This window comes from Anolis sagrei, chromosome 2 (genome assembly GCF_037176765.1).
Source record: "Anolis sagrei isolate rAnoSag1 chromosome 2, rAnoSag1.mat, whole genome shotgun sequence".
Lineage (NCBI taxonomy): Eukaryota > Metazoa > Chordata > Lepidosauria > Squamata > Dactyloidae > Anolis > Anolis sagrei.
Window position 1 is genome coordinate 183,791,656 of NC_090022.1, and position 25,816 is coordinate 183,817,471.

General features: G+C 41.8%; 1 protein-coding gene across 6 annotated transcripts in view; it reads left to right on the top strand.

The window, feature by feature from the left end:
- TNS2 (tensin 2) overlaps positions 1 to 25,816 on the top strand; it is a 182,533-nt gene that overhangs the window by 90,944 nt on the left and 65,773 nt on the right. For 5 of the 6 annotated variants that reach the window (XM_060763022.2, XM_067464233.1, XM_060763024.2 and 2 more), the window contains exons 2-3: positions 5,355 to 5,466; positions 6,777 to 6,814. In XM_060763022.2, the coding sequence (XP_060619005.2) occupies positions 5,355 to 5,466; positions 6,777 to 6,814 (150 nt within the window). Of the gene's footprint in view, positions 1 to 5,354; positions 5,467 to 6,776; positions 6,815 to 11,028; positions 11,356 to 25,816 lie in introns of those variants that run through there. The other variant, XM_060763026.2, reaches the window with a different exon arrangement.

A 25,816-nucleotide genomic window follows, 5' to 3' on the forward strand; every position in this document is an offset into this window, starting at 1 on the left:
CAAGGTGGTTAGTTGAAACATTCAAACCTAGCTCCAGCAGACAAGAGTTCTTGGTCCCACCCTGGTCTTTCCACAGATATACAAATCCATTTTCCTAGTTGCAACAGACTCACTACCTCTGAGGATGCTTGCCATAGATACAGGCAAAACGTCAAGAGAGAATGCCTCTAGAACATGGCCGTATAGCCCGAAAAAACCTACAACAACCCATTATGTGACTTGTTTCATACTTTTGTAGTGTTTTTACCTGTTGTATGTTATATGTGCACCCTAGAGTGCCTTGTAAGCCGCCTCAAGTCTCTTTGGGGAGATGGTGGTGGGATATAAATAAAGATTGTTGTTGCTGTTGTTGTTGTATTTGTTGTTGCAATTTTTCTCCAAAAGATTCTGGTTTTCCAAAAAATTCACATGAGGCTGCCATTTTCACTCACCTAAAACCCAAGGAAGCATTGGTGCTTCCATCCTCAGTTGGGTATTGGATCAAGAACTCTAGTGCTGCAGTGCCAAATCAGAGATGTCCCTGGTCCAAACACTTGTCAACCAATCTTCTCAAAGATCTACATTGAATTAGGGTTGCCAGCTCTTTAAATGAACATTTCGGGAATACATTAAGCCATAGTGAATATTTGTTTCAGGTAATCCATAGGTGTGTATTTTCTTTCCTCACACTGTCATCAGTTCTTCAGGCGTGCTAAAACCAGCAGCTGTCTTTTCTTCTTTCCATTTAGTTCATTCAGAAGATACATAAAGTTCTTCCAACAAAACACTGACCATTGACCCTGGAGCCGTCATTCCAAGAAGATTTTGCTAATAAACCCTTAGCACTGCACATTCTTGCTGGCTATAGAGGATGTACTCTGGGCCTATATCTTACAGAGGAATGTCCAGTACTGTTCTGTTTATGCCCTAAACATGACCTGGAATGCAGAGGCTGTTGTGCTTGCATTGGATCTCGTCAATGCTATAGTCGCCTTAATAGGCATTTTATGAGGATCTATCCAAAACAGTCATTATTCTTTATTGTTAACCCGCTTCCCCTCCCAAAGTGGGATTAATTCAATGATCAGTGGCATCACTAGAGTAACCGCTGTGAGTCGCCTTCGGGCTTGAGATACAGCGGTATATAAGCAAAGTAAATAAATAAACTCATGGCGTCCCTTCCATGGACTTTCTGCACCACACAATATTGTAGCCAATTTGATAAAATCAGAAAGTTTGACATAGTGAGTATTAAAAACCAACATCAACTAAAAGAACAATCCATGCTAATAGTATGTGAGCATGAAACCATATCAGATTGTCATGGTATCAGTGGGTAATAATGGCTGTACTGTCTGGAGCACATGTGCATTAGAAGGTTCGAATAGTACATTAGCATAGAGCTTCACCCTTGTGGGTATACTGACAGTACATGTAAGATGTCATTACAAGTTTTTTTTTAATTGATTATGTGTTGTCACGGCCGGAATCATTGGGTTGCTGTGAGTTTTCTGGGCTGTATACCCAGGTTCCAGAAGCATTCTCTCCTGACGTTTTGCACACATCTATGGCAGGCATCCTCAGAGGTTGTGAGGTCTATTGGAAACTAAGCAAGTGGGGTTTATATATCTATGAAATGTCCACAGTGGGAGAAAGAACTCTTGTCGGTTTTAAGCAAGTGTGAATGTTGCAATTGGCCAGTTTGATTCGTATTGAATACCCTTGCAGCTTCAAAGCTCCCTGTCTGGGGAATCCTTTGTTGGGAGGTGTTAACTGGCCCTGATTGTTTCCTATCTGGAATCCCCCTGTTTTTTTAGTGTTGCTCTTTATTTACTGTCCTGATTCTGGAGTTTTTTTTTAAAATACTGGTAGCCAGATTTCGTTCATTTTTGTGGTTTTCTCCTTTTTGTTGAAATTCTCCACACGCTTGTAGATTTCAATGGCTTTTCTGTGTCATGGTGGTTGTTAGAGTGGTCCGGCATTTCTATTTTTGTGATTATACATAACATGTGAGTATTTTTTTTATCAAAACAATTGAATACATTTCTGCTGAACCACTGCATAAAAAATTACAGACAAATCATTTTTGGTGTCACCCAGTGTACCAAAAATGATTTGGTGCACTGTGTGACACTGACATTGACGTATTTCAATAACAAGGAGATATACAAATTGAGCCCATGTTTACCTTCCCATGACTGATCACAAAACAAACCATGCTAAACGCAAGGTATCTAAGTGAGGAAAATCACATGCTGTAATAAACATTTTTTTTTTAGTAAGCACCTTTTCTAAAAAATATCCTAAGTCTATCATCCAGTTTGATGGTTCTGAATATGGCAGGGGGTGGACTTCAGTTCCTCAGAGTTTCTGATCATTATCCAAGTTCGCTGTAACTTTTAGGAACAGAAGTCCAAAACATTCAAGAAACTAGTTTTAGAACCACTGATCCTTAGCCCCCTCCATCTTTCTTTGCCCTTTAGATGTCGTGGAGTATGACCCCCATCATCCCCAACCCTACTAAGAACCACTTTGCCTAATGACAATGGAAGTGGTTGTTCAATGCAGTACATCTGTTTGATCTTTTAGGCAAAGTGCAAGTTAGGCATGAAATATATTCCTTGTTTATCAGTGGCCTGAAACACTCAAGAGCCAGACTGCCTCTAAATATGGGTTTTTATTTAGCGGTCACAGGTAATAGCTGTTGGTAAACCAATCATTCATGGCATTGTCAAAGGTTTCCTTACAAGACATTCAAGCCATCTCTAATGCTAGGTCTTGTGGTGATAAATCCCACTAGTTAAATGAAAGTTGTGGTACAGAAGTGCTTCCATTTAATTTCCCTACGTTTAATTATCACTTTCACTGGGTGATGCTGATGTGCAGCATTATGAGTCAAATAAACATTTAGGAATTATGACAAACATGGGGACAGGACATATAGAGAGATAGAGAGATAGATAGATAAACAGACAGATAGATAGATTACGCATAACAATACTAGCGGAGAAAGTTATGCAATCCTTGTTGTCTGAGTATGATGGCCTTCCCAGTGTAGTGTCTTGGCAGTGGATCTGTAGGTGACTGTAGAGCCCTATTCTTGATCCGCAAGTTCTTCCACAGCGTGGGCATCAGTTTCCGGGTGGAAGGCCGTCCCGGTCAAGTGTAGTGTCTTGGCAGTGGATCTGTAGGTGACTGTAGAGCCCTATCCTTGATCTGCAAGTTCTTCAACAGCGTGGGCATCGGTTTCCAGGTGGAAGGCCGTCCCGGTCAAGTGTAGTGTCTTGGCGGTGGATCTATAGGTGACTGTAGAGCCCTATTGATCCACATGTTCTTCCACAGCAAGGGCATGGGTTTCCAGAGGGAAGGGTTGACTTGACGTGCCTTCCTCTTGGCACGTTTCTCTCTTTCGGCCTCCATTCATACCTCTTTGAATTACGCAGCACTCCTAGTCACAGCTGACCTCCAGTTAGAACATTCGAGGGCCAAGGCTTCCCAGCTCTCGGTGTCTACGCCACAGTTTTTAAGGTTAGCTATAAGCCAATATTTAAATCTCTTTCCCTGCCCATCAACATGCCATTTTCCATTCTTGAGTTGGCAGTATAGTAACTGCTTTGCGAGATCGGGCATTCAGACATGACCAGTCCAGCGGAGTTGATGGCGTAGGAGCATTACTTCAATGTTGCTTCTTCCAGCATGCTGAAGAAGCAACAAGAGATCTTCCCAAGATATCTGCAGGATTTTTTGGAGGCAGTGCTGATGGAATCGTTCCAGGAGTTGAGTGCGACGCCTGTACACAGTCCATGTTTTGCAAGCATATAACAGGGTTGGGAAGACAATGGCTTTATAAACAAACACTTTGGTAGAGAAATTAATTGGAAATTACACAGTGCATTTTGCAAGATATTTATTTATTTGTTTATTTATTTACAGGGGACTCAGGGTGGATTACAATGTACATATACATGGCAAACATTCAATGCCATAGACATACAACAAATATAGAGAGACACAGAGGCAATTTAACATTCCAGCTTCTGGCCACCAGGGGAGCTGTCGCTTCACTGTTTGTGACACTGATGAAGTACTTTCCTCATTCTTTGCATACTTCCTGGAGATATTTTATGGCCTCATAATTAGTTAAATTTGCCTCCCCACATAAGGGGTACCTAAATTTCCTACTTGACAGATGCAACTTTCGGGTTGCAAAGGTCGACAACAAGCTACACAATTTTGGTCAGAAGCTCACTCCGACCCGGGCTGGCTTCGAACTCATGACTTTCTGATCAGTAGTGATCTTAATGCAGCTGACACCCAACCAGCTGCACCACAGACCCGGTAGTGTTCCTTTGATTTCACAAATGATGTTCCATAGCACATGGACTTGTAATAACTTCCCTCCATAAGCACTTGTTTCTGAAACATGCCAAGAAATATTTAATTACTATAACATAGACACTTGGCAGTGTTGCACTAAAAGGGCCACTTTGAGTACCCTTCAGGAAAAATAAAGCCGAATATAAATAAATAAATAAATAACATCCTTTGCCTTCTTTTAGTGATTGATTTTCTGAATTAAAGTGACCCCATCTTGCTAGCCGGAGCTCAAAAAAGAGGTGTTCTTTAATAGCTATATAGTGCAAATCATGACTTCCTGAAAGTACATCTCAATTCCCTAGTATGTACGAAAATGATTTTCCATTTTGACAGTTGTATTGTAAAATGGTTGTTTCTTGGTTCCTACAAGAGCAGTGCACCCATATGCTCCAACCATTCTGATTTGTTTTGGATAGTCCCAATTAATACTCTGTCATTCCACATTTGGGATGGGTTTGGAATATCCCAGTTTCTCTCTCTTCTTCCTACTTTCCCCCCTTAGTCTTCAGTTTACTTCAATTACTGCAAAGTGAGCTCAAAGTGAAAAACTTGTTTGTATTCAATTACCTCAGAAGCAAAGTGAAGAAGGGAAGGGATAAACATTCGCTCTACACTGCCCTATATCCTAGGATCTGATCCCAGATTATCTGCTTATCCCAGATTATCTGGCAGTGTAGACTCATATAATCCAATTCAAAGCAGATAATCTGGGATCTGGGATTCAAAGCAGATAATCTGGGATATAGGACAGTGTAAAGCTGAAGCTTCTTTGTTCTTTCTCATTCATAACATTTGTCATCCTGATTTTTCTTGGTCATATGTGTTCCAGCTTTTGTCTCTGAAATACGGAGGGTATGGTGCGTCTATTCTGCTAACAAGCTTATTCCATCTGGTTTCACACATGGAGTGCATTGTTCATTTGCCTACATAAAAAAAATAAAATATTTATCATGTTACTAGGCACCACAACAAATACATGCCTGTATTTCTTGTTTCAGCCTGGGAAGGTGTCTGAGCCTCACAGCTTCAAAGAGAAAGTCTTTAAGAAGAAGAAAAAGGCTTGTGTTGTGTGCAAGGAATCCATTGAGGCCCAGGGGCTTGTCTGTAAAGGTAAGTGGCGTCCAGTTGGAGACCTTCTTGTCTTTTACACTTTTCATAGAGAAGTGACTGAAGTGGCCCAACACATTTTGATGTCTGAGGCATCACATGCAATGCCCCCAAACCATGTTCAAAGTGCATAGTACTCCAATCCAGGAACTGTAATTGAGCATATCTATTAGAAAATCCCACTATTTCACCTCCTTCCTTTCAGTATAAATGAAATAAAAACAAACAACTAGGAATCTGTTGATTTTTCATGATGTACCAAATCCGCTACCTTCTACACTGTCCTTATATCCCAGATCCCAGATTATATGCTTATCCCAGATTATATGATTCATATAATCCGGTTCAAAGCAGATAGCCTGGAATCAGATCCTGGGATATAAGGACAGTGTAGAAGGGGCCTCTGGTAACTCGTTTGTTCTACCTGAAACTACCAAGCCTATGTAAAATAAGCAATAAATCATATATTTAAAAAATATATAAATGAAAGGTTTTCATGAGATATGTTGTGTCCCCATATTTATTTATTATTTATTTATTTATAATAAATAAATATGGGGACACAACATATCTCATGCTGCCCTTCTCACCCTGAAGAGGACTCAGAGCGGCTTACAAGATATATATGTGTATGTGTGTGTGTGTGTGTGTGTGTGTGTGCGTGCGTGCGTGCGTGTATATATACACATACATACATACATATACATATATATTCACATACACACACACACAAACAATACATTATACCATTCGCACAGTACAATATCAGCGCTATACATCACTATTTTGTACTATACAATTATATTGTATACATTTAATTATTACAATTTACATATATGCTCATATCTCCAGTTTCCTAGTGCAACCAAATTACTGTGTCACAAAGTGATGCATGTTTCAAAAGTATATCACTGACATGAAATGTTTGGAAAGCTCTGGGCCAGGGCCCTTTGCAGCTCTCCATTATTTTAAATGCCCTTTACTAAGGGCCCTTCCAAACAGGCATTATATCCCAGCATCTGATCCCATGTTTTCTGCTTTGAACTGAATTATATGAATCTCCACTGCCAGATAATCTGGGATAAACAGAAAACCTGGGATCAGATCCTAGGATATAGGGCCTGTCTGGAAGGTCTCTAGGATACCATTCCAGATAAAGCTTAATTAAAGGGAAGCCATAGTCACACAGTTCTCTTCACGCAACTTAGCATTGAACAATTAGTAGCAGTATACAGGTAATGAAAACACTTGATTTCCTATCTCTTAGGGCAACAAGGATTAGATCTAGAATATCTCTTTTCTTTTCTCTGCAGTGTGCAAAGTGGCAAGCCATAAAAAATGTGAAGCCAAGGTAAGAACACCTGTACTTTTGTTGAGGGGAAGAAAGGGGACTGTGAGAAGCGTTCTATATGGCTTAAGAGACATGGAGGATGTAGTACTACCATCATATCTGTGGGGAATCCATTTCCAAACTTTGCATGGATACATGAAACCAAAGCTAATAGTAAACCTTATTTTCAATGGGACAAACAGCGGAGATTGTTGTTTATTTGTTCAGTAACTTCCGACTCTTCATCACCTAATTTACCAGCCTACACCAGAGCTCCCTGTCTAGTGTGGCACCCCCCAGTTCTTTCAGAGTTAAGCCAGCCACTTCAAGGATGCCATCCATCCATCTTGCCCTTGGTCGGCCCCTCTTCCTTTTACCTTCCATTTTCCCCAGCATAATTGTGTTCTCTAAGCTTTCCTGTTTTCTCATGATGTGGCCAAAGTACTTCATCTTGGCCTCTAATATCCTTACCTCCAGTGAGCAGTTGGGCTTTATTTCCTGGAGTATGGACTGGTTGGATCTTCTCATGGTCCAAGGCACTCTCAAAATTTTCCTCCAACACCACAGTTCAAAAGCACCTATCTTCCTTGGCTCAGCCTTCTCTATGGTCTAGCTCTCGCATCCATAGGTTACTATGGGGAATACCATTGCTTTAACTATGCGGGTCTTAGTTGCCAGTGTGATGTCTCTACTCTTCACTATTTTATTGAGATTGGTCATTGCTCTCCTCCCAAGAAGTAAACGTCTTCTGATTTCATGGCTGCAGTCTGCATCTACAGTGCTCTTTGCACCTAGAAATACAAAGTCAGTCACTGCCTCCATGTTTTCTCCCTGTATTTGCCAGTTATCAATCAGTCTGTTGCCATAATCTTGGGTTTTTTTTTATGTTTAACTGCAACCCAGCTTTTGCACTTTCTTCATTCACTTTGGTTAGAAGGCTCCTCAGCTCCTCCATGGTTTCAGCCATCAAAGTGGCATCATCTGCATATCTAAGGTCGTTAATGTTCCTTCCAGCAATTTTAACTCCAACCTTGGATTTGTCAAGCCCCACACATCGCATGTTGTGTTCTGCATACAAGTTGAATAGATTGGGGGAGAGTATACCGCCCTGCTGTACGCCTTTCTCAATCTTGAACTAGTGAAGATACAAAAGCCCTAAGTGACAATGCGCATATTCGTTCTGCGGATACAGGAGTCTTGATGTAGCATGAAAGTACCCTGAAATTATGTTGACAGTTTAAGTATTGCTATAAGTGAACCACATGTTTAAGTTCCTATTTTGTTCCGTTGTTTATTGAGTTAATATATTCTTTTATTTATTTTTCACTGAACAGAAAATGTTTTCCCCTTCTCCCTCATTTATCACGTGACCCCTTTTCTGAGAAAGGGTTAAGTAAGATAACGGGAGAGAGGATTAGGTTGATATAAGCAAAAATAGATTGCACAAGTTCCACGCATTACAGTGGTGGCTGATAAGACCTAAGCAGAGGGCAGCCTAGACTTGATAGCCCAGTGGTGCATCGTTTTTGTTGTTTTCTAACAATGAAGTCCAGCAGTTTCAGCATCTTCAGAAATTCTGGGAAGAAGAGAAGGATTGTGAGCACATCAGGGTTCTGTTGTGTCCTGGAAAACACAAAGTTGCATGACTGAATTGTTTGTCTGGTGCTTTGGTGTAAACATTTCATCAAGATCTTATAATTTAGATAACACACATCTCCATCCCTCCTCTGTGCCCTCCAGATAAGCTGGACTCCAACCTAGACAGAAAGGTCCATGGTTATGATGGATTGGGAATCCCCTTCTTTTTTTCCTCTAGTAAAGAGAACTGTGTTTGAGTTGACATAAGACCTTATTCAGACGTCCAATCAAGACAGGACTAAGATAAATACGTAAGGAGTAGGATTCAATCACTGCTCTCCACTAGTAATCTGAAGAAGGTAGGAGTATCTTCTAAAATGCAGCCTCTCCGTGTGATTGGAAACCCTTATTATACAAATGAGTGTCCAAGCCAATAGTTTCCCCAAGCTTTGGAAATGTCAAGTTCTTTCCAAATGCTTTGAGTCAAGTCTGAGTGAAATCTGAAGGACAATGAAAGGCTGATCTCCAGAGTTGGACATGTCCAACTCCGAGAAAGTAGGAATGTGAGCAGAGGCCCTGGCTGGGAGGTACAGATCAGACAGCATGACCTTAAGGGGACCGCTGAACAATGTGTATCTTTTTTGGAACATAGCTAATAGAACCTCTCAGTCTATTAGGAGCCCATAACTTTGAGGGATAAGAAACTTTATATTGTCAATGTATGTTAGGGTTGTTAAATCAGAGCTATCCCAGGCTTTGAGGTCTCGGAGACAAAACCTGAGATTTAGGGATTTGCCCCCTGTGTTGTCATGGATATGCCAGGCTCTGGGGACATTAAAAGATGAAGTCCATGGTAATGTCATTAAGCTTGATATATAGTCAGCCCCCCACATTTGCTGTGGGACCACGTAAAAGGGAATAAAACACACACACACACGCACACACACATATATATAGAGCTGGATAGAACATTTTTCTACGAGTTTCTATGTCTTCCATGATGGCTCTATGGTTGAATTTTGCTGGAAGCTGATCACAGAATTACATCAGAGGGCCTAAAGATTCCTAGAAAGCTGTCATCTCTAGAAATCTCTCGGTCAGTGTTTCTCAAGCTTCCTAATGCCACGACCCCTTAATACAATAACTCACGCTTGGGTGACCCCAACCATACAATTATTTTCATTGCTACTTCATAACTGTAATTTTGCTACTGTCATGAATTGTAATGTAAACATCTGATATGCAGGATGTATTTTCATTCACTGGACCAAATTTGGCACAAATACCCAATATGCCCAAATTTGAATACTGGTGGAGTTGGGGGGGGGGGGGAATTGATTTTGTCATTTGGGAGTTGTAGTTGCTGGGATTTATTGTTCACCTACAACTAAAGAGCATTCTAAACACCACCAATGATGGGAGTGAACCAAACTTGGCACACAGAAATCCCCTTACCAAAAGAAAATACTGGAAGGTTTTGGTGGGGAATGACCTTGAGTTTTGGAGTTGTAGTTCACCTACATCCCGAGCACTGTGGACTCAAACAATGATAGATCTGGACCAAACTTGGCATGGATACTCAATATGCCCAAATGTGAACATTGGTGGAGTTTAGGGAAAATATACTTTGACATTTGGGAATTGTAGTTGCTGGGATTTATACTTCACCTACAATCAAAGAGCATTCTGAACTTCACTATTGATAGAATTGGGCCAAACTTCCCACACAGAATGACCATGACCAACAGAAAATACTGTGTTTTCTGATAGTCTTTGGTGACCCCTCTGACACCTCCTTGTGACCCTCCCAGGGGTCCCAACCCCCAGGTTGAGAAACACTGCTCTAGGTCCTCCAGGTGACAGAACAAAGTTGAACATAGAGTCACACTGGAGGAGTTAGACATTCCCAAATAGAACATTTCAACAAATCCTTGAATAATCAAATCTGGGAAAGTAAAACCTACAAATGTGGAGGGGCAGGTGTGCTATGTATGTTTTACCATTCAATGTAAGTGTAACTATCAGGGAAATAAATACACATGCATACTTTTCAAGACAGTGCTTTCACCCTGAGATTCCTTCTCCTTGCTCTGAAGACTAGAGAAGAAAGTCCAGACTCTGAAACTTAAGACCAGAAAACTATGATCTGGCAGTACAATTGTTTAGAAGCATTTCACTTTGTAGAAATTTCCAACCAGGTTTGTTAGTAGCCCAGAAAGCTGCTATTCTCTCTGTATCTCTTCCATACTTCTTTGTATCTTCTAAAGTCGAAGGCACATACATCACACTACTGATCGATCTCTAAAGTAGATAAGGGTATTTTCCAATATAAGCTTCCAGTTTGTCATTCCTCTTCACATGAATAGGAACAGGATGGAAAGCAATGCAATATTTGCCCACCCTGAGGTCAGTGGTCCCAAAATATGGGTATCCAGAAACATCACCACTTTTCCTGTGAAGATATATTCACACCCAAGTTTGTTCCAGATGCATTCCTCTTGGGTAGCTGTATATGGGGATGGTCCCAGAGGCTGTAGACCCTCTCGTCCTGCGAAAGCCAGACCTCCTGGCCCTTTAAGCTGCTCTTCTGAGTTGTGTAATTACCGAGCTGAGTTTGCCTTGGACCCAGGCCAAGGGCTGCAGCTGGAGGAGAGAAGCCACTTAACTTCAGGCTGCTGTTGTTCCGGGACTGTGTTTTTGAAATCACAGGATCCGTGGCCGTTTCTTGAAAACACAGCTCTGCTCTCAGGAAAGGAGATATCGCTTCAGGGAGGAACTCTGGAGGGGCCGGAGTGTGAGGAGAGAAGAACAGCCTTGAGATCATGAAGAAAGCAGCGGAGAAGCTTTGAGAGCCTGGGAGTGTTAAATAGGTTGAGTTCCACCTTCCCCAAAATACAGCCATCTCACTCTCTCAGTTGGCATTGCTGATGCCTCATCTGGAATGCTCTCGCTTGGATTGGGATACAGAGCAGCAGCAAAAGCCGGTAGGTCTACTCACTGCACTAGATCATGGGGTACAGCAACTGGACGGGCATAGCATTGGCACCTCAAAACAGGTGGGTCGGAGATATTGACGTTCTTGTGGCAGAGTTGTACCTTTTCCCCTCTCCACACGGGGGCACTAAGGCCCTGGCAGGATTGTTGACCAGTGCTTATTGGGTTGGTTGGACAATTCAAGATGATTGAGTAACAAGCAAAGGAAGATATTAGTGTTCTAATTATTTGTTCATCAAGCTACATCTTTATAGAGTTGTCAACATACTAACTGAACTAAATGTACATATGCTGGGTGGTGTGGAGTGGGCAATATCTCTTTGTGACATACGCTTAAGATGCCATTAATAGCCTTTCCTCTGCTCTGCATCTGGCTAAAAGCATAACTGGATCCACATGGCCCATTAAGTGATATGACTTAGTAATGAATGGATCCCAGTTTTCTCCAGTCCTAATCCATCATTTACATTGGATATTAGGAGCTGGGGGTAAATAAGAAGATAAGACTGTCACCTTGATGCTTGGTGTGGGTCTTCTGACCACCAGCAGAAAGTGTTTGGACGTTGTAGCCTTTGGTGTCCTTCAGGAAGGTCTTACCTATGTTTTTATTTCTAAGGTTTAGGATAGCTAGACATACATGGTTTCTACAGTTGAGTTCCCAAGTTACCTGAAGGACCATCCCCATATACATCTGCCCAAGAGGAATGCATCTGGACCAAACTTAGTTGTGAATACATCTTCATATGAACTGTTTTGGAAAAACTGTGATTTTTTGGATCCCCATCTTTTTTAGGACCGCTGATCTCAGTATGGACAGATATTGTCTTGTTCCCAAGCTATCTGAAGGAGTAATTACTTTTGTGTGAGTCTATATGTTCCCTAGATTCACTAGGTGGTGTATTCAAGTTCTTTATCTTACAAGTGTGCTTGCCTTCAGCAATTAGGTGGCCAGATCACACCATCCATCTATCTCTAGACCAGTGGTTCTCAACCTGTGGGTCCCCAGATGTTTTGGCCTTCAACTCCCAGAAATCCTAACAGCTGGTAAACTGGCTGGGATTTCTGGGAGTTGTAGGCCAAAACACCTGGGGACCCACAGGTTGGGAACCCCGGATGTAGACCAAAACAGTTGTCCAATGGCAACTCAGAAGTTGCAGGCAGGATTCCTTCTTAGCCCAGCTTGAATATGTTTGCTTTGAACTCAGAATCTTTTGTACACCAAGCATGTATTCAACTACAGAGTTACAGTTTTTCTTTCAAAGCAAGTCACTACAGATAGGGCCTTCTTGTTGATGGTGGTCGTTGTTGTCAGATTTTAGAAGACCCTTCCTGAAAACAGCTTCCTTGGCATCTCCTTTAATTAATCTGTATACATCAGATAGAGAAGACTATTTCATTCCCCCAACACAGTTGTGGAAAAAATATTTAATGTGTGTGTGTGTGTGTGTGTGTGTGTGTGTATGTGTATATATATATATATATATATATATATATATATATATATTTTACACACACACACACACATGAGTGTGTGTGTATATATATGTGTGTGTGTATATATATACACACACACACACTGCTTCGGTGTCGATTTGCATTATCAACATTCTTAACGTAACACAAACCACACAGTTGTTGCGGAGAAGATTGGCTTATGCTCCCTTCATTTTAAATGTGATGCTGCTCTTTGGAAATGGGCTGTAGCTGCCCTGGAGGTTGGATAATTGAGAAGCAAAAGTTCCTACCTTCCCACAAAATGACCTATAGTGTGACTATACGCAACCTCTGTGATTCTACTATTGTGTTTTGAATAATTAAATAAAACGGCTACCTCTGAAAAAAGGGGAAAGGGCTAAGACAGAGTAGAGGGTTTTGCCTATATACCAGGCATGGGCTGTTAGGAATTGTGGGAGTTGAAGTCCAAAACACCCAGAGGGCCAAAGTTTGCCCATGCCTGGTATATACCATTCAAGCTGGAAAGTCACTCTGTCCCTTTGTACATGCAGATACTCATTCCCTCTGGGTGTACATACTAGTCCTTGTGTGATTTGGTCCAGGGTGATTCTCTTCCACAGCTTCCTGGTTGCGATCTCTTCACATCTCATTGCCTTTCCTTGGACTTTGGCTGGTTGGAAGCTGTTCCAATGGGAGGCTTTGGGGATAGACTCAAAATTGAAAGCCAGTGCATTCTTCTGTGCTCAGTACAAATTCCTAGAACTAGGGAATGTTACTTTTGGGGATGGCTACTCCCATAATCCCCTGTAATGGCTGTAGGTTCTGGGAGTTACTGTGCAAAGAAGGGCATTTTTTCTGTGCTTTGAATATAGGTTTTCCATATAGAACCTTGGTAGCTATCTGGATGTTTCCCTTTCATGTGCCGTTGCCTTGTGATTCTGTCACTATTGTCTTTCTAGTAGAGTGGGTGGATTGGCTTGTTTCCACAAGTCTGAAAAATGCTTTTGAAATTGCACACATTTTGGCTCACAGGGTGATACCAAGAACCTGATGTTCTTCCTCACATTTCTAAAAACCCATCAAAACCTATGTGGGGTCCAAGGAAGGGTGTGTTTTCTATTCCCTGCTAGAAGAAAATCAGAGCAGGATCTAGTTCAAGACTTCTTCTTTTTCCATTCTGTGTCGAGTTTCTACTATCAGGTTTTTTTTGTTCTGTAATGGAACTTAAAATATTTACATGTCACTCTTCAGGGCAAAGCCTTCCCATAGTGGGTTATGAAACGATGATTAAAACCAAACCAACAACAACATCAACACAGTGGTTATAACAGAAATAGAACTCTCTGATTACAGAAAACTCAAAGCAGAAGCATTCAATGCTCTTGCTCATGCCTCATTTGAAAGAATGCAGGGAAACATGTTCCTGAAGGCCTTGTAACAATGATCAAAGATAAAGCCATGTGTGCTTTTAGGACACAGAAATTCCTGATGTGTGAGCCTCCCGCTGAAAAACCACTGCCTTCAATGTCTGCCAGTCTTTGGAGGCTGGATCTACACTGGCATGTAATCCTGCTCAAAGGAGACAATCTGGATTCAGAAACTGGATTATATGGCAGTATAGATGGGGTCCAAGTCCTGCATGCAGTGCCTCAGAAACTAATTTGAGGACCTTGGCAGTTTTAATGGTGGAAAGCGGTCCCTCAGATTACACTTGACCCTCCACATTCACTGGGATGAAGGGTACCAGGCCTTCATAAAAGTGGGGAAAACATATACAAATTGTATCTTTTAAATCTGAGAAAACACATCTCTTGGATCCTATGTATTCTTCCATTATAGAATTATGCTGGAAGATCCACAAAATGCCTAGAGAAGTCTTTTTCCTGGGAATTTCTAGGTCCTTCAGTGTGACTCTGTGATCAACTTCTGCCAGAAGAGCTCAATGGCCTAAAGATTACCAGGGACAAAATATGCATCAAATTTGCCAGTAATCAAATCTGCAAAAGCTAAACCCCACAAATGTGTAGAGCCTACTTTTAGATTTTTAAACAGTTATATATATGATGATGATAATAGCTGCAACAACAACACTTTATTTGTATCCTGCCCTATCTCCCCGAGGGGACTCAGGACAGATTCCAATATATATACAGACACAGGCAAACATTGAATTGGTTGTTGTGTGTTTTCCGGGCTGTATGGCCATGTTCCAGAGGATACCTGCCATAGATGCAGGCAAAACGTCGGGAACATGGCCATACAGCCTGGAAAACACACACAACCCAGTGATTCTTGCCTTGAAAAAAATTCAATATTAAACATTAAATGCCTTTAAAAGAATGAAACACAAATGCACAGACAAATAAACAGACAAAGGTAAAGGCTTCTCCTTTCATCTCCGGCTCTGGAGGCGGTGCTCATCTCCGGCTCTGGGGGAGGTGTTCATCTCAATTTCCAAGCCGAGGAGCCTGCATTGTCCGTAGACACCTCCTAGGTCTTGTGGCCAGCATGACTGCATGGAACAATTATATAGATAATAATAATAATAATAATAATAATAATAATAATAATATCACTTTATTTGTACCCCGCTACCATTTCCCCAAGGGACTCGGTGCGGCTTACATGAGGCCAAGCCCGCAATACATCAATAAACAGAACATCAATAAAATAAAACATCAATAAACAATCAATGCAATATAAATCATAACCACATAAACAAAATAGACAATAAGCAATCAACAGTAACATATAAACATTTAAAACCAAAGGCTGGGCCAAATGTGATAAATTAAAATTAAAAAATAGTGCTGATGTGAACTAGGTAGGATATAATTGGGATAGGATTTTTAGAGAGAATGAGGGAGTGCAGTCAATCCTGAAGCAGTAGTAAAGTGCATTTTCCTTATTCTGGGAAGGCACACTGGAACAATCATGTTTTCAAGCTCCTCCTAATGACTGCCAGAGTTGGGGCATGTCTGATGTCTCTGGGAAGTGAGTTCCAGAGTCGGGGGGCCACCACCGAGAAGGCACTCTCCCTCGTCCCCACCAATCGCGCCTTCGAGAGAGGCAGGAGCATGAGCAGGGCCTCTCCAGATGATCGAAAAGATCATGTAGGTTCATATACAGAAATGGAATATACGTATTAACTATGGAATTGCCTTATAGTTTGTTGACTGTAATAAAGACATCATTGATTGATGGATTCGCATAACATATGGAAGAATATGAAAGTCATGACTCTTTCACACAGTTTGCTACCTGGAATATCAGCCCATCCAGCCACCTTCTTATTTTGCAAGTGCAGAGAGTCCACCCTGCCTCCCAACCAAGAAGAGAGCTGCGACAAGGATAGCTCAGACTTGGTGATTGACACAAGGATTAACTGGAGAGATCCCTTTCTTTACTCTGAGCCTCCATCTGTGGCTCATAAGAGAAGCCTCCCTTCCTCACTCCCAAGAATTCTCTGACCTTATGGTTCCTCAATGCAACATGCATTAAAATTATGATGTCTTCCTTTTGTTAAGAAGCAGCCCAGCTGACCGGGCAGTGAGGCCCATTAGCTGCATAGTTGGCCAGCAAAGCTAGTGGGGCTGACGTTTCACTTTCTCCTAGAGTTTCCCACATCCTGGTGACCTCTCCTCTTTGTCCCAGGGGCTGATCCAGATGTTTTCCCAGGCTGGGTCTTGCGGGAAGAAGAAGCAGCAGGGGAGGAGTGATAGGCAGCAAAAAGACACTTCCTTCACTGTACATATGTTTCCCAAATATTTCCCATAGTTGAATTGAGGCAGAATTGTGGGGGGGGGGGGGGGTAAGTTTATAGCTGTGAGTGTATCTACATTTGTGGGGTGGAGGTGAGAGGAAGTGGAGCATGCCATGGTAGGAAAAAAACTACAGAATTGAAAGCTCAGAGTTTGGGAAAGTTACTTTTGTAGTATAGCACCCAAAATCCTGCGTGTATTCCAAGAGACTAATATTTCCAAACGGTTAGAAATATCCAGGCCATGCTGGTTGGGGGATTCTGGACTCTTGTCATCCAAAAAAAAAAAAAAAAAGCAGGGCTATAGCTGCAGTGACCCCATTGCCCTCCCAAATAAGAATTCTTCTCTCCCAAGAAATTATCCCTCACTACCTCTGAGGATGCTTGCCATAGATGCAGGCGAAAAGTCAGGAGAGAATGCCTCCAGAACATGGCCATGTAACCCGAAAAAAGCTACAACAATTATCCCTCCGTTCCCACATTTTTGGCATTGCAATAATGTAAGTTGAACATCTAGAAATATGATTGTTTACATCCAAAAGAAAAAAAGGTAAGCACAATTCCCAATAGGGTGCAAACATAGCAAATAGAAGTTCTGAGTGTGAAAAATGTCCATTATCTCATTATCTGCAATTCTGGAATTTTGGGGACTGAAGGGAAATTTTATGTCCTCCAGTCCCCATCCAGAGCTACACTCCTGACAGAAATTTATATCACCAAGGTCTGCATCAGAAAGGGAAATTTTGAATAGAGAATGTATTTGTGCCATGATTTTCCCTTCTTCCATTACATAGAATTCCCCAATAAAACAAAACCCAACAGTGGTGATAGGAAAATTAAATATGAAGAAAACAACATTGGAAACTCTTTAAGTAAAGGTAAAGTTTTCCCTTTGACATTAAGTCTGGCTGTGTTCAACTCTGGGGGCGGTGGTGCTCGCCTCCATTTCTAAGCCAAAGAGCTGGTGCTGTCCCTAGGTGCCTCCAGTGTCCTGTGGCTGGCATGACTGCATGGAGCACCATTACCTTCCCGCCGAAGCGGTACCTATTGATCTACTCACATTTCCATGTTTTCAAACTGCTAGGTTGGCAGAAGCTGGGGGCAGAGAAGAACGGAATATAAAATTTCTAAATAAATATGATGGGAGTTCACCCTGCTTTAATTCAGAAGCGGACAGCTATAGAAGAGGAGCTCTCGGTGATGCAATGGGTCAAACCATTGTGCTGGCAGGACTGCTGACTGACAGGTTGCCAGTTCGAATACAGGGAGTGGGATGAGCTCCTCTCTCAGCTTTGGCTTCCCACACAGGGACATGAGAGAAGCCTCCCACAGAATGGTAAAGACATCAAAAGATCCGGGCGTCCCCTGGGAATCGTCCTTGCAGATGGCGAATTCTCTCACACCAGAAGCAACTTGCAGTTTTCTCAAGTCATTCCTGACATGGAAAAGAAAACTGTAGAGGAATTGGTTGACAATTATTGACCCTGCATTCTTCCAGTAAGCTGCTCCAGCTCTCTAAAGCTCACAAAGCCCATTAAAAAATAAAAATATTTTTCAGGCCCTTTTTTTCTACTCCAATGCCTCCTTAGAGACCCCACATATCTTAAACACATGCCAGAACTGCTTTAAAAAGCAGCCAGAATTGAAATTGGAAGTAACATCACTTCTGATTTCAAATTTGGATAGTGATGGAGGGAGGTGGCATTTCTGGCAGGATTTCTAGGGGATTTGAGGAGTTAAACCTTTCTGTTTTATACCTTTTTGAGCCATTTGGTAGGACATTTGCCCATCAAATTTAGGGAGCTGGGGGACTTTGAGAGTTTTCAAGGACTACACTTTGTTTTCCCCTCCCTTAGTCAAGGAGGAAACCCTTAAGACTTGTCTCTTGTAGGTTTGCAAGAGGTCCTCCAAAACCATTGGCCACAAAATGTGTACAACTAGCCTACTCAATCATTTCATTCTTAATCATTTAAGTTTTTAAAACAACAACAACCAACTCTTCTTTGTCCTGCTCAACTAGACATTCTTTTTGTCTGCTCCAGATGAATGGCTAGCATGGCTGGGAAGTAAATCGTCTGAACTGTCGAAAGTGCATCTGATCTAGCTAGGCATGTTGCACTGAGATGCCTTCACCTGCTTCATTGATTTGGATTTGGGCCATGCGATGTGCATCTGGCAAAGACTGGCCCCAATCCAATGCAAGCCAGGCCACCCCTGTAGCTGCCTTGGATAGACCAGTAAGACGTGCAATACATTCACGCATCACCTGTGTTATGTTTGCCTTGGCAATCATGTGTAGCATAGATGGGGAACTTTTTTTGGCTGAGTATCTGGATTTGGATATGGGTAGGCTCTCAGTGGATTTTGAATGTAATTAATAACACAGGGGCACAACCAAAGGCGCAGTAGGTGGGAGTCAAAGGAAAGTTGGCAGAGATGTGTGACTTTTAACCAATTTGGATGCTTCCCATCAAAACTTATAAAGCACACCTCTGTTATAACAGTGTGTGCGTGTAGTGCAGCATTTCTCAACCTAGGGGTCGCGACCCCTGGAGGGGTCGTGAGGGGGTGTCAGAGGGGTCACCAAAGACCACCAGAAAACACAGAATTTTCTGTTCTGTGTGGGAAGTTGGGCCCAATTTTATCGTTGGTGGGGTTCAGAATGTTCTTTGATTATAGGTGAACTATAAATCCCAGCAACTACAACTCTCAAATGTCAAGGTCTGTTTTTCCCCAAACTGTGCCAGTGTTCACAATAGGGCATATTGAGTATCCATGCCAAGTTTGGTCCAGATCCTTCATTGTTTGAGTCCACAGTGCTCTCTTTGTGTAGGTGAACTACAACTTCAAAACTCAAGGGCAATGCCCACCAAACCCTTCCCAATTTTCTATTGGTCAGGGGAGTTCTGTGTGCCAAGTTCAATTCCATCGCTGGTGGAGTTCAGAATGCTCTTTGATTGTAGGTGAATTAGAAATCCCAACAACTACAACTCCCAAATGACAAAATCAATCCCGCTCAACCCCACCAGTATTCAAATTTGGGTGTATCAAACATTTGTGCCAAATTTGGTCCAGTGAATAAAAGTACATCCTGCATATCAGATATTTACATTACAATTCATAACAGCAGCAAAATCACAGTTATGAAGTAGCAATGAAAATAATGTTATGGTTGGGGGTCAACAGGAGGAACTGTATTAAGGGGTCGCAGCATTAGGAACGTCGAGAAACCCTGGTGTAGTGGAACTGGTTTTGCGTTTTTTAAAAAAGGCACAGTGCAGTTGTTCTGAATTGTTCTTTTTGAGAAATATGCAAATTTTAAAAAAACTTTTAAAAAAAGGATTGAACTGCATGGCAACCTTAATTGCTCTCCATGTCCTGAGAGTTAAGGGCCTTTAAAAAGCTTTTTAAGCTTTTTTATCTTTTTTATTGTATTTATATTTGAATTGTTCAATTGATATATCATGCTTATTACTGTATGTTTAAATTGATATGCTAATTGTTTAAATTGATATGTTATGTTTATTATTATATGTGTAATGCGGCATTGTATGCCATGGTCTGTAAGCTGCCCTGAGTCCCCCATTGGGGTGAGAAGGGTGGGGTATAAATGTAGTATAATAAAAATAATAATAATTTTGCATTATATAACTACAGAAATATGATGTCACTTTAGCTACTATCCTACTCAGTCCTGGAATTGGCAGCTGATTGGGACTGGCCCTTAGACTTCTCAACCAGGAAGCTTTACTGGTGTTTCTGACCAAGCTACAAAGCTCCATATCCCATAGGTGGAACCATGGCCATTATTGGATTCCTAATGCTAAACAGATATGTAGATGACACCATATGATATGCACCATACAGGCATGTAGCCGGGGGGAGGGGTTGAGGGGCTTCAGCCCCCCCCCCCCCCCCCGAAATTCTCACGGTGGTTCATGAAAAGGCCTTACTGGTGCATTATTTAAACTGTTACGTTTATTCATATCATGATCCGATCACCATACTCAATATGGGGTTATGGGGTAATGATACAAAAGGTTTGCTAGGGTAGACCCTCTTTCACTCAGACTCACCCCCCCCCTGAACCCCCCCCTGAAAAAAACTCAGCCCCCCCCCCCCGAATCGAAATCCTGGCTACGGGCCTGGCACCATATGATACGCAGAAGACACCCACAATTAGGAAAAACTTCCTGTAGGTAAAAGCAATTCAGCAGTGCAATATGCTGCTTGGAGCATGGTGGAATCACCTTCTTTGGAGCTTTTTAAGCAGAGGCTGGATGACCATTTGTCAGGAGTGCTTTAATTATGTTCCTGCATGTTATGAGAGTTGGACTGGAAGGCTCTTGTGGTTTCTTCCAGCTTAGGCTGTTGCCTGGGGGCTATAACTCTTAGTGAAAGAGACATAGACATGACACCTTTCCCCCAGGGGATTGCTTCTTGCCTTCCTTTAAAGAACTGGAACTCCCAAGGACCAAAACGCTGTAGATAACTCAAAATAGGTTTTATTGTCCACAAAGAGTTATCCCTTTAAGGCAATAAGCTGGAAGTTTCAAAGGGGGTAAAGGAAATATACATTACAGTCTCTGGTTGTCTTGGGTCCAAGGAGATTTTGCAGCTGAGAAGCTTTTCCTGTTCCCTCTTTTCTCAATGGCTGTGAAGGTCGGAACAAACACAACCCCCAGTCCAATGGCCTATGTTGAAGGCACAGAGTCTTCCTTTTGATGCCAAAGGACCGGTTTGAAGGTACTTGGGTCTCCTCAACATTGTCCAGGGCGATCTGGACATGAAGTATGAGTCCCAAGGGTAAAAACCTTAGAATTGGTGATGAGAGGTAACTTAATTAAGGGCTTTAGAGCCAAGTCTCTTTCTCACGTCTATCTGATAGAAAGTTTGATGGTAGAATGAAAAAGGAAAAGCTCTGCCCTCCTCCAGGAAGGCGTGGAGCCAAACAATTGAGCTGAGGAAGCAATATAACTGGTGCACATTGAGTGACAGTTATAAATAACCAATCAATCCAAATATACATTTACAAAATAAGCAAGTATGGGCATGTTATACAGTTTAAACCTTTGCACTTTAAAGTTCTACACACAGGTGGCACCACTCACGCCATCACACAGCTCTACGATTCTATGATATTAAGGAGGAGGCAACAGATATTGTAAAACTACAACTCCCTTGATTCCATAGTATTGAGGCCCCTTCCACACAAGTGAATAAAATCCCAATTATATGCTTTGAACTGGGATATATGGCAGTGTGAACTCAGATAACCCAGTTCAAAACAGATATTGTGGGATTTTCTGCTTTGATATTCTGAGTTATATGGGGCCCTGAGACATGGCAGTTCAAATGGTATCAAACTGCCCCCTTTGAGGTCTCTCATCATGAGGTCACCGTAAGTTGTCATTGACTGGATGGCAGTCAACAACAACAAATAGTGGTATAATTGTGTAGTGTGAAAGGGTCCCTGTCTACAGCATTAACATTTTTTCTTGTGGTATGCTAAAAACTAATAGATTCCCTGTGACATAAGCTTTTGTGATCTCCCTTTTACCGTATCGGATTCATGAAATGTTTGCCTCAGCTGTTGCGTTAAATATATATGTGAGATTGGAGAGCTGAGAAACATAGTAAACAGTGAGTTGAAATGGTCGTGAAAAGTCAGAATTACCCCCTGTGACAATTCAGCAGAGCTTAATTATGTGCAGCTCCAGCAGAGTGAACAGCCACATGATTATGTAAGTTATCATTTATCCTTCTTTTGCTTGCCTGTAAACTTTGCTTTCGTGCTTTTCCCAACCACTTGAAGCCTACCGTTTACATTTTTCTTGCTGTACCGTGTAAACCTGCCAACTGAGGATAGCGCTTCCTGCACCTGATAAAACAGACTCTAGATTACAAAAGCTAATAACAAGAAATATTGCAAGTGTTAGCTGTGTTAGGCTGCAAAAACAAGAAGGAGTCTTGTGACCTTTAAAGACCAACAAATATATTGCAGCTTGAGTTTTGGCAGAAAGTAGTTATGCTGACACAAAATTGTTTGGCATTTTAATGATTGCATTTTTTCCTCCTTCAATTAATTCAAACTGAAATTTGAATTTCCCCTTTATGCCAATGGCAGCATAAAATATTTTTTTAAAGATGGAATAGAGCAATAGATAGCTGGGTTTAGTCATTCCTAAGCTTCTTAACTCTTGAGTCCTCCATGTGGCCAAAATCCTTGTATGTCATTCCACTGTTCAAACATATAGATTCCTAAAACACAATGTGCCAAAAGCAGGTAGATAGGTTATGACATTCCAACTGTCTGATTTGGCAGTGACATCCCAGGCCTCATCTACACTGCCGTATAATCCAGTTTGAACTGCAGTGTGGACCAGTACTTTTCAACCTGTGGGTTCCCAGATGTTTTGGCCGCCAACTCCCAGAAATCCTAACAGCTGGTAAACTGGCTGGGATTTCTGGAAGTTGTAAGCCAAAACATCTGGGAACCCACAGGTTGAGAACCACTGGTGTAGACTCATGTAATGCAGACTGAACCACATTGAATTGGATTATATGAGTCTACACTGCCATATAATCCCGTTCAGTGCAGTTAATCTGCATTCTGAAACTGGATTGTATGGCAATGTAGTGTAGATGAGGCCTGGGACTGTCACTGCCAAGTAATTCTTTGTTGTCCCACATTTTCAGCTCCTTCTAAAATGTCTCAATTTCTCCCACTTGTCTCTTTTACTTTAGTTGCTGCAAATTGAGTTCAAAGCGAAACCAACTCTTCTACACTTCCATGTAATGCAGTTTAAAACTGTATTAGATGTTCCATGTAGTCTCATGTAATGCAGTTCAATGTAGTTAAACTGGTGTGTGTGTGAAACTGCATTATATATATATATTTTCGTGTCAGGAGTGACTTGAGAAACTGCAAGTTGCTTCTTCTATGAGAGAATTGGCTGTCTGCATGGACATAGCCCAGGGGATACCCAGATGTTTTACTGTCCTTGTGGGGGGCCTCTCTCATCAGGCCCGTAGCCAGGATTTCGTTTCGGGGGGGGAGGCTGAGTCTGAGTGAAAGAGGGTCTAGCCTAGCAAACCTTTTGTATCATTACCCCAATACCCCCATGCATATGGGATATATTGAGTATGGTGATCAGATCATGATAGGAATAAACATAACAGTTTAAATAATGCACCAGTAAGGCCTTTTCGCGAACCACCATGAGAATTTCGGGGGGGGGGGGCTGAAGCCCCCCGAGCCCCCCCCCCCCCCCCCCGGCTACATGCCTGTCTCTCATGTCCCCACATAGGAAGCTGGAGCTGACAGGGGAGCTCGCTCCACTCCCTGGATTCGAATCTCCAACCTTTCAGTCAGCAGTCCTGCTGGCACAAGGGTTGACCCCATTGCACCACTGCATTTTATGAGTCTCCACTGACCATATAATTCAATTCAAAATTAACTCAGCAGAGGAGAGAGGAGAAGGAACCGGGGACTGTAGTTCTTCAAAGTTGGCTCAAGGCAAAAGCAAACTGCTGCAGCTTCTCCAAACTTGTCTTTTTTTTTCCTGCTCATGCTCTGTTGCTTGGACACACATGTGGCCAAGCAACAGAGCATGCTCAAGAAAACTTTCCCTTTCTTGATCATGCTCTGTTGCTTGGCCATATGTGTGTCTGTCTTCATTTGCGAAATGTTGGAGGTGTGCAACATGGAGGAGAGTAATAAATGGTAACCTCCCTCACAGGATTGTTGCCAAGGTATCCTAGGAGGAAAGTGCGGGACCGTCCTTTGTATGAAAAGTCAGTCTTTGAGAGACAAGTGCTGGCAAACTGAGATGCCCAATACTTTCACAGTCCGTTTTAGGTGCCTTGCAGGTAATGGTACTAACAATAATATCAAGATTTAAGCTGTCTGTCTAGAGTTCAACAAAATAAGCATCTACCAGCCTATCACTTGGATTTTTTTAAAGTTTGGGAGATGTACTTTTTGATATGCAATTTCTAGGATTTTGGAAAATAACCTTTCCATATGCTGGCAAAACATTGTAAGTACATCCCACATACACCCCTTTTGATGGTGCCTACTTGCTTAATTGTATCCTTGCCCATGCATGGTGTAATTTCAAACTGTGATGATGGTTGGCTTTAGCAAAAGTCTGTGACCTGGCAATTTTCAGGCTAGCCTTCTAGTTTCTTCTTTCAAAGCATTGTGATGTGTTTTATGCTTTGGAATTGAACCAATAAACGTATCACTGTGGCTTTTGAGTCCTTGTGAATGTTGCTACATGTCCAACATATTTCCTGCAAATGTGTTAAACTGGCCTGCACAAAAGTGTTAATGAGGAATTAACAGTGGCAACTGCAATTCAGATTTAAGTCCCATTTCCCCATACCTTGTCATTCATTAGAATGGCCCTAATGTCTTATTTCATATAGGTAAAAGGTAAAGGTTTTCCCCTGACATTAAGTCTAGTCGTGTCCAACTCGGGGGGGGGGGGGTGTTCAACTCTATTTCTAAGCCAAAGAGTTGGCATTGTCCGTAGACGTCTCCAGCATGACTGCATGAAGAACTATTACCTTCTCACCAAGGTGGTACCTATTGATCTACTCACACTTGCATGGTTTCAAACTGCTAGGTTGGTAAAAGCTGGGGCTAACAGCAGGAGCTCACGCTGCTCCCTGGATTTGAACATAGAGGACAACCCTCAATTTGAAAGTGTCCTTGCTTTGAATAATAGTGCTCAAAGGACATTTAATTACTGAACTATTCCCACAGGTTTCCTGTATGGGATACTTGTATCTAATGTGTGATACACAAGGTAACCTCAACACCTCAGACTATTACCTGCGCATCTTTCATGTACTGCTTAGGGATGTATCTTGGAGGATCTGCCCTTAATAAGGAATGGACAGTTTCCCATGTTCTGTTGACAGATTCTTCAGCCTTGTGATCACTTGTAGATCACTTGTAGAAAGAGTATATACAAGGCTGGATCTACAGTGCCATAAAATGCAGTTTCAGAATTAACTGTATTGAACTGGATTGTATGATTCTACACTGCCATATAATTCAGTTCAAGCAGTTAATCTGCATTCTGAAACTGCAGTATAGGGCAGTGTAGATCCAGCCTCTGATGGAAATAAGACAGGATCTACTTTGATCGACAGAATAGATTAAAGCAGGGTTTTTTTGTTTGTTTTGTTTTCGCCAAGAAGCCTTTCTACTTGTTTCAACACAA